This window comes from Phyllobates terribilis, unplaced genomic scaffold, assembly GCF_046119375.1.
Source record: "Phyllobates terribilis strain yellow unplaced genomic scaffold, ASM4611937v1 Scaffold_4__5_contigs__length_816908805, whole genome shotgun sequence".
NCBI classification, from domain to species: Eukaryota; Metazoa; Chordata; class Amphibia; order Anura; family Dendrobatidae; genus Phyllobates; species Phyllobates terribilis.
Window position 1 is genome coordinate 693,539,863 of NW_027362764.1, and position 12,807 is coordinate 693,552,669.

General features: G+C 42.2%; 1 protein-coding gene across 3 annotated transcripts in view; it reads right to left on the bottom strand.

Annotated features, from left to right (window-relative positions):
• Window positions 1–254: 254 nt before the first annotated feature.
• The window catches only part of NBN (nibrin), a 135,435-nt gene continuing 122,882 nt past the window's right edge, over window positions 255–12,807 (bottom strand). For 2 of the 3 annotated variants that reach the window (XM_073679562.1, XM_073679563.1), the window contains exons 16-17: window positions 7,077–7,157; window positions 255–348 (exon numbers count right to left, since the gene is read on the bottom strand). In XM_073679562.1, coding sequence (XP_073535663.1) covers window positions 315–348; window positions 7,077–7,157 — 115 coding nt within the window. In that variant the 3' untranslated portion in view covers window positions 255–314. The remainder of the gene's footprint in view (window positions 349–7,076; window positions 7,158–12,807) is intronic. The other variant, XM_073679564.1, reaches the window with a different exon arrangement.

Below are 12,807 nucleotides of genomic sequence, written 5' to 3' on the forward strand. Positions count from 1 at the left end.
GGTTATATTAATGTTTTAATATAGAAAATAATTAAAAACAAGGTGTTTAGCATCACCTATGATCCTAATTTCACCCTTTCTGGTTAATTCAAGGGGGACATCCATATTACGTAGTACAACTGGGGACCACATGGACTCGTGTGTGTGCACTACACATGTAAGGAAGCCTTATAGACGGATACTGGGAAGTCGCATTGAGCCATAATTTATGCCTTCTGTGAATATAATGACACAATGATCACTTCACCAGTATAGATGTTGAACATTAGTTTTATTTGTATTACACAAGACGTCTTCTTCTTCTTCTAGTTTCCTTAACGTCTTTTTTTAACTGTTCTGGGATTATACCTGTAGAAAATAAACCAAAAAAAAACTATTTACAATAGAATACAGAATCATAATCTACTGGTAATATAAGAACTTGGGCCACCTCTCTCAACATGCTGATCTCACCAATGAAGGGGTTAGTGAGAAGACAACCGTTTTTTTGGGAACCAGAGACTGAAATCCTTGTGTCAGCCTTACCCATTGTCTCCTGTCTCTTACCAAACCTCAGCTTAGGGGAAGTTGTGACACTGACTTTCTTAGTATGGCCCCTGCAATCAATTGCAAAATAAATAAATCATAAAGGTTTTTTTTATTTCGGTTTTAGAACATCAACGATCTTGTTAAATATTTTTATTTATTTTTTAATTATCTAGATTTTTTTTTTTTTTTTTCCACTAGAAGTCTTGGCCACTTTGTAGCAAATATTAACAAGTGTGTGTTAAAGAAGTTGTCCCCATAGGATAGGGCATCAATGGATGATCTGCCGGGGTCCCGCACGTGGAACCCCCGCTGATCAACTGTTATCGGTGCCGGCGATGGTGGCTGACAGCCGGTAGTGCTCGCCTGCGGGGCTCCGCCGTCAAGTGTTAGTGGCCGCCGCGGTGTACTGCAGATCCGCCTCTCATTCAAATGAATAGGAGGTGGATGTGCAGTACACCACGGCGGCCACTTTCACTTGACGGCGGAGCCCGGCAGGTGAGCACTACCGGCCGGCCGCCACCGGCACCGATAACAGCTGATCGGCGGGGGTGCTGGGATAGGGCATCAATGTAAAAGTAGTGGACAACCCCTTTAAAGATGCACACAGGCAACTAACCATTTATCCCTTCTTCGTCTCATTTTCTTGATCAGTATAACTACGCCTTGTTTGCCCAGAATTCCCTGGCACCTGTTCGGTGTTTCTGTCCATAATTTAGCTGTGTATTAGGGTGGTGGGGGGGAGGTGTGACAAGACGCGTCACTCAGCCTCCTCCATTTGAGTCTAAGGGATAAAGTTTCTCCTTGTGGAGAGTGACCGGCCAAGCCTGGCATGTCAGTGAGGAGACTTATGAGCCATGCATGCTCCTCTGGAAAATCATATTTAGTCTCCTCCATTGAAAGACACTGCGTCTGTGATAGATTCCCGATGGTGCAAGCACAGATGACGGGTGCCATGTTTCAATTTAAGAGGCTGAGTGACGTTTCCCATCACGTCCCCTCTTCGTCTGCAAGGATCTTATGGAGAATGCTGGCCGAAGATGGCGGAAGAACTTTAGTTATATTCCCTTATTTAGGGTTTGCGTCGGTTTTTATATATTAGTAAGTTATTTGTGTGCATCTTTAACACATATTTAGCAATATTTTCAATAGTGGCCAACCCCTTTTAATATCTGTCCCTCTCCTATCTCTTTACAGCATTAGTGTGAATTCACATAGACTAGTATACAATATATTGCACCCACATCCACTCAAAAACTTAAGCTGCAGATGGATAACACACCCTTGGTTCTGGTGTTCTACAATATAGTAAATCACGAATAAATCATATAAAATCCACTACGCTAGGAAGATGGTCCAACAGGACCAAATTACTGCTCAAGTAGCCACTTACAGGTGCTTCTCACTAAATTAGAATATTATCAAAAAGTTAATTTATTTCAGTTCTTCAATACAAAAAGTGAAACTCATATTATATAGTGACATTACAAACAGAGTGATCTATTTCAAGTGTTTATTTCTGTTAATGTTGATGATTATGGCTTACAGCCAATGAAAACACAAAAGTCATTATCTCAGTAAATTAAAATAATTAACAAAAAACACCTGCAAAGGCTTCCTAAGCATTTAAAAAGGTCCCTTAGTCTGTTTCAGTAGGCTCCACAATCATGGGGAAGACTGCGGACTTGACAGATGTCCAGAAGGCAGTCATTGACACACTCCACAAGGTCCCAATTTTCATTTGTAAATCAAGGTCCCAGAGTCTGGAGGAAGAGTGGAGAGGCCACAATCCAAGCTGCTTGAGGTCTAGTGTGAAGTTTCCACAATCAGTGATGGTTTGGGGAGCCATGTCATCTGCTGGTGTAGGACCACTGTGTTTTATCAAGACCAAAGTCAGCGCAGCCGTCTACCAGGAAATTTTAGAGCACTTCATGCTTCCCTCTGCCGACAAGCTTTTTGGAGATGGAAATTTCATTCTCCAGCAGAACTTGGCACCTGTCCACACTGCCAAAAATACCAATACCTGGTTTACACACAACAGTATCACTGTGCTTGATTGGCCAGCAAACTCGCCTGACCTTAACCCCATAGAGAATCTATGGAGAGAATCTATGGGGTATTGTCAAGAGGAAGATGAGACACCAGACCCAACAATGCAGACGAGCTGAAGGCTGCTATCAAAGCAACCTGGGCTTCCATAACACCTCAGCAGTACCACAGGCTGATCGCCTCCATGCCACGCCGCATTGATGCAGTAATTGATGCAAAAGGAGCCCGACCAAGTATTGAGTGCATTTACTGAATATACATTTCAGTAGTCCAACATTTTGGATTTTAAAATCATTTTTCAAGCTGTTGTTATAAAGTATTCTAATTTACTGAGTTAATTTTGTATTTCCATTGGCTGTAAGCCATAATCATCAACATTAACAGAAATAAACACTTGAAATAGATCACTCTGTTTGTAATGACTCTATATAATATAGCAGTTTCACTTTTTGCATCGAAGAACTGAAATCAATTAACTTTTTGATGATATTCTAATTTAGTGAGATGCACCTGTATGTGAGCGAGCACCCAATATAACAAAAATGTATACAAAAGTGAATATAATGAGTATGGTTGTGATCGTTTACTTGATTGACCACAGATAGCAGCTAACTCAATATTTTACATTCACAGCATACACTTCAGAGTCTATACAGAGACCACTCAATTACTAAACAGGAAGGGAGACCAACCAGGCTATAGAGTTACCAAACAGGTGATAGATCTCAGTTTTTTCAAGTAAAACTGCTTCAGGAAAACGCTAGCTGCTGGGGTCTCTTACTCTATACTGTGACGTATGGAGAGCTGGCAGCTTCCTAGCATAAGTTGCCTGGAGAATGAACATTCTACCTCTTTTAAGAGCTTTAGTGTTTCCGAACCCTGAAGCACTTAAAATAAGTGACATAAGATGGAACATGTGCACAGCAATGTCGTTGTGACACTGCTGTGCATTATGTTCATCTTATGGGACATTTTTACAGGCAGATTCTGGGTGGAATCCACCTGAAATAGATGAGTTGTGCACAAAGCCTGAGGTGGATAAAAGATGCTTAAAAAGACTGAATGTGTGCACAGCAAGTCGTTTTGACATTGCAGTGTACTGTACATGTTCATTATTTTTAGCATTGTTTGAGTGCTTTTTCAGGCACGTTTCGGAGCGGACCAGCCTGAAAAAGAGGTCATCTGCACATACCGTAAGATGTTAAATGGTTGTGATCAAGGACTTTGAAGCCTGAAAGAGGGATCTTTGCTCTATGCAAGGAGACGAATACTGCATACAATAGCATGACAAAGGGGGCTTGTTACAAATTTTGGCTCAGAATCTCAATTTTCTGCCCTTCAGACAATGCAGCAAGGTCCATCTATTTGTTTTAGGCAGGAGGAGCATAAATATATATTTTCTTTTATAGCACTGGCATCTATTTTGGGATGAAAATGTCACCTCCTCACCCTCTATAGACACGACTATGGTGTATACCAGGGCAGGGAACCACCTTTAATGACGACCACCAGTGTTCTGTATAAAAACAACCAGGGTGAACTCTCACCAGATGAGCTGCGTCAGGACTTAGAAGCGCGTCACATACAATAAAGTGATTAAGCATTTTCGCCCTTCTCACATCCCATTTGCTAAGCTCTATTTGCTTAGGCCAGGGCATGCAGCAGACAAATTGCATCATCTCTTAAGTGGGAATATAATTGAAGCCGGCTGTCGTTTCCAAGCAACTCCTGATTATCCTTCATACGACAGGAAGGAAAAAAGCAAACAAACCGCTGAAAATAACCTGCCGTGCAGCAGCTATGACAGAAGCCTAATGCAGAGTGCAAAGCCGGGGAGTGCACAATCAGGGCGATATTGTCTCTCTGCCGCTTCCTTACTTCTGGAATATAATTGCCTTTTGCTATGACGATGACACGTAACCTGGATTATGCTTCACAGATTATTTACTTCCAAAGCACCATTCACACTTAATGCCAGGATACAGTTTAACACGGTCCCCAGATGCCACTCACACGAAAGAGTGCATTCAACTACGTGTCTTTTAACCCTTTCTTCGCCAGGAGTTTCTCAACATTTTGCGTCTCTGCTGGCCAGGAATTTTTTTGCGCCTTTGATGTGTAAAAATAAAATCCAAATAAATCACTAAATAATAAATTGATATTAACCTTTAATATCTAAATATTTCTGAAGGTACACAATCAGCACATTGCGAAAAAGTCACTCTGCAATTTATGGACGCAAGCAGTTTCATGCATTTTTCTGTCTTAATTAAGCTTTTTGTGTGTATATATATATATATATATATATATATATATATATATATATATATATATATATATATATATATATAAAAATTGATATTAGTGGCTAAAAGCGTAACACAAACAGAAAATGAGATATAACACACCTCCTTAAAATAAAATTTTGCCGCGTGAAGAGCCCATACATACCAACTATGTCTACATGTAATAACTTTCTATAGTATTCAGAACTGAAAAGAACAAAAATCTAGTTTTATGTCGGAAAAATAAAATCTGAAATGTGTCATTTTAAATAGCAATAATTATGTATCCCCGTTGTTCTGAGACTGTTTTTTTCATGAAACACTGTAAATTTCTAGGACATTTACCGTATTTTTCGGACTATAAAACACACTTTTTTCCTCCAAAATTTTGTGGGAAAATGGGGGGTGCGTCTTATAGTCCGAATGTTGCTGGGGGGTATATATATATATATATATATATATATATATATATATATATATATATATATATATATATACACACACAGATACTGTGCTGGGGAGAGCAGTTGTGGCGGATTAGCGGGGCACAGGAGGCAGCAGCCGCCTGCTGCAGCCTACACTGTCCCCGCTGCTAAAGAAAATTAATATTCACTGCTCCCCATGGGCGTGGGGAGGGGGTGAATATTCATGCCCTTTAACAGCGGGCACACGCGATCACCCGGCAGCAGCAGGATCCGCGCTGCGGCTACGCTGTGTGCCGGCTATTAAGGAGCATGAAGTCACTGCTCCCCGCACACACAGTCCAAGCGTGGGGAGCAATGACTTCCGGCAGCTGATCTCTCCTTGTGAGCCGCGCATGGCAGTGACGTCATGCGCGGCTCACATGGAGAGATCAGTGCGGGCAGACTGGACGAGAGAGAAGAAAGGTGAGTAGGAGTGTTTATTTTTTTATGTGCAGCCTGATGGGGATTAGGGGGACCATGTATACTAGGATAAGGATGAGGGGGCCATACATACCAGGGTAAGGATGAGGGGTGCCATGCATACCAGGATAAGGATGAGGGATGCCATGCATACCAGGATAAGGATGAGGGGTGCCATGCATACTAGGATAAGGATGAGGGGTGCCATGCATATCAGGATAAGGATGCGGGGTGCCATGCATATCAGGATGGGGATGGGAGCCACTTATAATAGGAAGGGGGTGCATATCTACCAGAATGGGGGATATTATCAGAATTGGGCGACATTACCCCTATTCCAATGTCAGCAGCAGACCCGCTCCCCCTTAACAGTGCATCGTGACCACATTTTTTGCTTAATTTTTTTTTCTATTTTCCTCCTCTAAAACCTAGGTGTGTCTTATGGTCCGGTGTGTCTTATAGTCCGAAAAATAAGGTAGGTCAATATGTTTTGAATTTATTAAAACAAGAAAAAACCTGACATTTATATATATATAAAAAAAAGTTAAAAACTAGCACTTTTTTAAAGTTTTACGGTGTCAGCCCTTAATATCACATTTACCACATGATTGACATTTCCCATATGATTTCTTTAGGTTACCATCATTTTATATATGTAAATTGTTTGGGAGGACATTAGAAAGCTTATAAACTTAGCAGTAATTTTTCAAGCTGTCAAGGAACTTTTAGAAAAGGGCAGATTCAGCACTTAAGTGCTTTTGAGGGGCATATATCATATACATATGTATAAACCTAACTCTCCCATCTCCAATCTATCCTAAAGACAGCAGCCAGGATCACACTTCTGTCCAACCACTACACCGATGCCTCCACCCTGTGACAGACACTGCACTGGTTGCCCATCCACTACAAAGTACAATATAAACTTAACACTCTCACCCACAAAGCTCTCCACAACGCTGCACCACCCTACATCACCTCCCCCATCTCTGTCTACCACCCTACCTGTACTCTCAAACCTAAGACTAACATTTTCTATAATCTGAACCAGGGCTGTGGAGTCGGAGTCGGTTTCGGTGTCCATTTTGGTGAAGTCGGAATAAAATGGACCGACTCAGACTCCTAAAACATATAATAAATTGGGTTCAGTAGTACAATGCAGGATGTTCTGTAAATGTTTTCATAAGAGTTTGGGAAAGTTATGAAATGTCCTATAAATGTCTGTTCTGTTCCTGTTAGTTAAGATGAATCTGTGCTGCACTTTATGTACATTCTGAGTAGTGAGGCAGTGCTGAGGAGTCAGGGAAATTGAGGAGTCGGAGGTTTGGCTTACCCAGCTCCACATCCCTGTTCTGAACCTCCCACTCCTGTCTTCAGAACTTCTCTTGCGCTGTAATGGTTTTTCTGGAATGCACTACCCAAGACAATCCAGTTAATACCCAGTATACACAGTTTCAAACGTACCCTACAAACACATTTCTTTAGACTGGCCCATCACTTCACTTAGCTAACCATCCCCATTTCTCTCTCCATGCACTCAACAGCACTCTGTATCTGTACTTGTACAGATTCTGGTTGGTGAACGGTTTATGCAGCAATATTTAAATGCCCCTATTTATTATACTGATGGCTGGCCCGTATACGACAAGCACTTTATTTTTACCTTTTGTGTCTCCCCCATTTCCTTATAGATTATAAGCTTGTGAGCAGGGCCCTCACTCCTCTTGGTATATGTTGAACTGTGTGTTACTCTGTAATGTCTGATATTGTCAGTACATATAAAGTGCTATGAAGTATGTTGGCGCTATACAAATAAAAATTATTGTTATTCTCTGGAAATTACATTTGCTTGGCTTTATTTACTGCAATCTTCACACTTTTACCCACCTAGTTTACAAAGCACTTCTGAATATATCTTTCTTTCTTCGCTCAGGTAGAATAATGGCTCCATTGGGACTTCCCCCAACATGATATCTAGTGACCTGTGCTTTATTGTATACATGTAATTGCAGACTATGCTGTGCCCGCCTGGATAATGATGGGCTCGGTGTCTCATTTTATAAGGAATACCCCTACCCTTGTATCGGACAACTGGAGAAAGGGGTTAAATACAGATGTCGCTGGTGGCCTATCTCCACCTCACAACCTGGTCTGCCCCCAAACACCCTATCCATATCCTATTTTTGACACCCTGCACCTGCCAATGCCTGGAGTATGCTCCTGCCTCCATCATCACTGGTTTACTTGCTAACCTTTCTGCCCTCTCTTTCTTATAAGACTGCATGAAAAGGCATATTGGAGTATAAAATATTAAAGCGGATCTATCACCAGATTTCAAAATGTAAATTGCACACATTATAAAATATCTTAGACCTGATGAAGCTGGTGCCCTAACTTTGAAAATCCATGTCAGAATGACTGTATAATCCTTTTTGAAAGTCGAAACTCAAATTCAGACCATATAGCCTGATCTAGCCTCAGTGTCCCTCCTCCCTGCTGAGATCTCACACTGCTCGGGACAAACGGCAGCAGTCAGGCTGGCTAGGCAGATACTGAATACACTTGGACTTATGAGCAATAATTATGTAACTAGACTAAAACTGATCACCTTAATATCAGGATTATACAGCCATTCTGACATGATTTTTCAAAGTTAGTACCCCAATCTCATCAGGTCTGAAATACATTAAATAATATACACTGCTCAAAAAAATAAAGGGAACACTCAAATAACACATCCTAGATCTGAATGAATGAAATATTCTCATTGAATACTTTGTTCTGTACAAAGTTGAATGTGCTGACAACAAAATCACACAAAAATCATCAATGGAAATCAAATTTATTAACCAATGGAGGCCTGGATTTGGAGTCACCCCCAAAATTAAAGTGGAAAAACACACTACAGGCTGATCCAACTTTGATGTAATGTCCTTAAAACAAGTCAAAATGAGGCTCAGTATTGTATGTGGCCTCCACGTGCCTGTATGACCTCCCTACAACGCCTGGGCATGCTCCTGATGAGGTTGTGGATGGTCTCCTGTGGGATCTCCTCCCAGACCTGGACTAAAGCATCCGCCAACTCCTGGACAGTCTGTGGTGCAATGTAACATTGGTGGATGGAGCGAGACATGATGTCCCAGATGTGCTCAATCGGATTCAGGTCTGGGGAAAGGGCGGGCCAGTCCATAGCTTCAATGCCTTCATCTTGCAGGAACTGCTGACACACTCCAGCCACATGAGGTCTGGCATTGTCCTGCATTAGGAGGGACCCAGGGCCAACCGTACCAGCATATGGTCTCACAAGGGCTCTGAGGATCTCATCTCGGTACCTAATGGCAGTCAGGCTACCTCTGGTGAGCACATGGAGGGCTGTGCGGCCCTCCAAAGAAATGCCACCCCACACCATTACTGACCCACTGCCAAACCGGTCATGCTGAAGGATGTTGCAGGCAGCAGATCGCTCTCCACGGCGTCTCCAGACTCTGTCACGTCTGTCACATGTGCTCAGTTCTAACCTGCTTTCATCTGTGAAGAGCACAGGGCGCCAGTGGTGACTTTGCCAATCCTGGTGTTCTGTGACAAATGCCAAGCGTCCTTACCGGTGTTGGGCTGTGAGTACAACCCCCATCTGTGGACGTCGGCCCCTCATACCACCCTCATGGAGTCGGTTTCTAACAGTTTGTGCAGACACATGCACATTTGTGGCCTGCTGGAGGTCATTTTGCAGGGCTCTGGCAGTGCTCCTCCTGTTCCTCCTTGTAAAAAGGTGGAGGTAGAGGTCCTGCTGCTGGGTTGTTGCCCTCCTACGGCCCCCTCCATGTCTCCTGGTGTACTAGCCTGTCTCCTGGTAGAGCCTCCAGCCTCTGGACACTACGCTGACAGACACAGAAAACCTTCTTGCCACAGCTCACATTGATGTGCCCTCCTGGATCAGCTGCACTACCTGAGCAACTTCTGTGGGTTGTAGAGTTCGTCTCATGCTACCACGAGTGTGAAAGCACAACCAACATTCAAAAGTGACCAAAACATCAGCCAGAAAGCATTGGTACTGAGATGTGGTCTGTGGCCCCCACCTGCAGAACCACTCCTTTATTGAGGGTGTCTTGATAATTGCCAATAATTTCCATCTATTCTCTATTCCATTTGCACAACAGCATGTGAAATTGATTGTCAATCAGTGTTGCTTCCTAAGTGGACAGTTTGATTTCACAGAAGTTTGATTTACTTGGGTTATATTCTGTTGTTTAAGTGTTCCCTTTATTTTTTTGAGCAGTGTATAAAAACCGATTTAAAGGGTTAGTCCAGATTTGGGAAGAAAGTCTGCAAGCACTCTATGTGACTGCAAACTTCTGAATCCTTAAAGCATGCACACTGTCAGGATTCTCTGGTGTGGCTGGTGAGAGAGGGCAGTCATGTGACTGCAAGTATGTGATTTGCATACATGATCCCACGTGCCGACTAGACGTGTGCTGCCCTTCTTAATTGACTAGTATTGAGCGAGGCCACGCACATCTAGTCGTAATGTAGCCGGAAATATGCATATCGTATACCTGCGGTCACATGAACGCAAGCTCTCGTCGCCAACACTGGAGAATCCTGACTGCGGACGATGTGCGCTCTGTGAGAAATCAGAAGTCTGCAATCCCATAGACTGACTACAGACTTTCATCCCAAACATGGACAACCCACCCCTTTAATACCATTTTTTCACCTTAAAGCACAAAGCTACAGTCATTAACCCCTTCCTTTCTTTAGACTACTAGATTGTCTCAATGTGGTGTCATTTTCTAGTCTGGAAACTTTGACTATAATGGGATAGACTAATGACAGATATGTGAAGATCTGAGCCGTTTTCCATGATTAACTAAGACAGGAAATCACATCTGACGGTCACCCACTGTTTCCCACCATCCCTTTTAGTTTACGACTGTTAATCACAATGCATAGTATACATGACAAGTAACCATGTGGAAAGTATATTACAAACTTTCCTAGACTAATGTTATTTACAAAGAAATTAGAGAAAAGTGATTTTACACACAGAAAAACTAAAAAAAAAAAAAACATGAAATAAGTCAACCCATAAATATGTCTGGAAAATACATGAAATAAAGCACAGACTCGGGGCTCAGACACACGGTAGATATTGGAGTAATGGTGTATAGCAGCAGGCAAACATCCACATAAAGCAAAAACGTGTCATCCCCATACTAAGTAGCTATGCTAACCACCACTCATGTAGTCATGTGTAAGGGCAGACATCAACCATTTACAGCTGATTTGAACATTTTTCAAGGAAATCCATCAGTATCTTTTTTCTATATAATCTGAGAGCACCATGATGTAGGAGAAGAGTCCCTGATTCCAGTGATGTGTCACTGACTGGGCTACTTGCTGTTTCAGATAAATCAGTGTTTTATCAGCAGGAGATTATCACTACAGGACTACTTGTCTCGTGCCATGTAGTCCTCCTCTGTATAACCCCGCCTCGACCACTGATTGGCTACTTTCTGTGTACACTCTTAATAGGCAGAAAGCTGCCGATCAGTGGTGTGAGCAGGGTTATACAGGGCTCAGCATTCAGAGAACTGGGAGATCTGCAGCAGAAAAAGCTGTGACTTTATCAAAGCTTTCACATTGCTTGGTTTTTTGTCTTGTTTGCATTCTGTGCAAATTAAGGGTGTGGCATCCCCTTTGTTGAGCTGGTTAGTATATATGTAGCTTACCACGGGCCTAGGTGGTCTGGAGTTGGGACCCGGTCCTATTTGTCTACCCTTTTATATGCATTACTTCAACTTTGATATACAGTAAGGTTTTTAATATAGACAGTGTAGGTACCGTCCCAATTTAGGGTCACCTTGTCGCTGGTGGGACGGCTTGTATACTTTTTTTGATCACAAATAGTTCACTAAGTACCCTATATTTATTATGCAACTTTGCTTTACATTTATATATAATGATGGTAGGGTATGAGATATATGTTTTGTCTTTTGTAGGTTTGACTTTATCAAAGCTGCAGCAAGCAACCCAGTAAATGACACATCCTGCACACATTACAGCTGATCACTGGGGGTCCGAGAGGCGGCACACCATGTCACCCGTTCATCTTGGGGGAAGGTTTTATCAAAAAGTTATTTGTAATTGAACAATCCATTTAAAGGGGCTCTCAGGGCATACGAGATTGATTAATTATTCTTAAAATAAATATGAGATCGGTGGGGGTCCAACACCCGGCATCTCCACCGATAAGCTGTTATTAGCTCCAGCGGGATGTAAACACTGCACTGCATTCATATGTAGTAGCCTCTGCCGGGTATAGCAGATCAGCTGCTACTGTCTTGTATTGAAGCTGTTCTGCAGTACCCAGCAGCGGCTGCTACACATTGAACAGAACTGTGCAGTGCAGCTCCAATCAATGTTTACAGTTTTCAGGACTAAGAGTGGTTATGCTCGAAAAATGTAGACCTGTGTCCTATCTATTGTCCTGTATGTCTCTCTTTTATTTTTATTCCTTTCTTTTTTAATAGTAGCCAATAAAGTAATGTTTTAACCTACTTACCTCACTTTCTGCTGATGCTGGCTTTTCCTGTTTGCATTAATAGTATATGCCCGGAGAACCCCTTTATGCTATGGAAATAATTCCCACGAATATATATTGCTTTTGGATGTTCCCAGAACTGGAGATATGATAGAAAGGTAGTGATTTATATGGATTGTGTGTCAGTAAACTCAGTGAAGACTGCTACCATCAGTCACTGCGGTACATTGGAAAGTCATTACAAAATGTGGAAAGATGCCGTGCCTTCCTGACATGGATACGTTTCATGCTGCACGGTCATTTTCCAGTTGAAAAATTAAGAGGGTCAGCAAGAAGCTGCTTAAAGTTGGAATAATTTTTATTTAAAATGATGTGCTAGGTCATAACAACAATGACAAAGGAGGGGGCTTATTAAGACCACCGTATAGTGGACATATTCCCTGGTCCACAGCTCGAAGGAGGGTCTTGTGCCTGGAAATAACAGCGTGCCTTATGCTGTGGTCGGGCAGGGGATTGCTACACG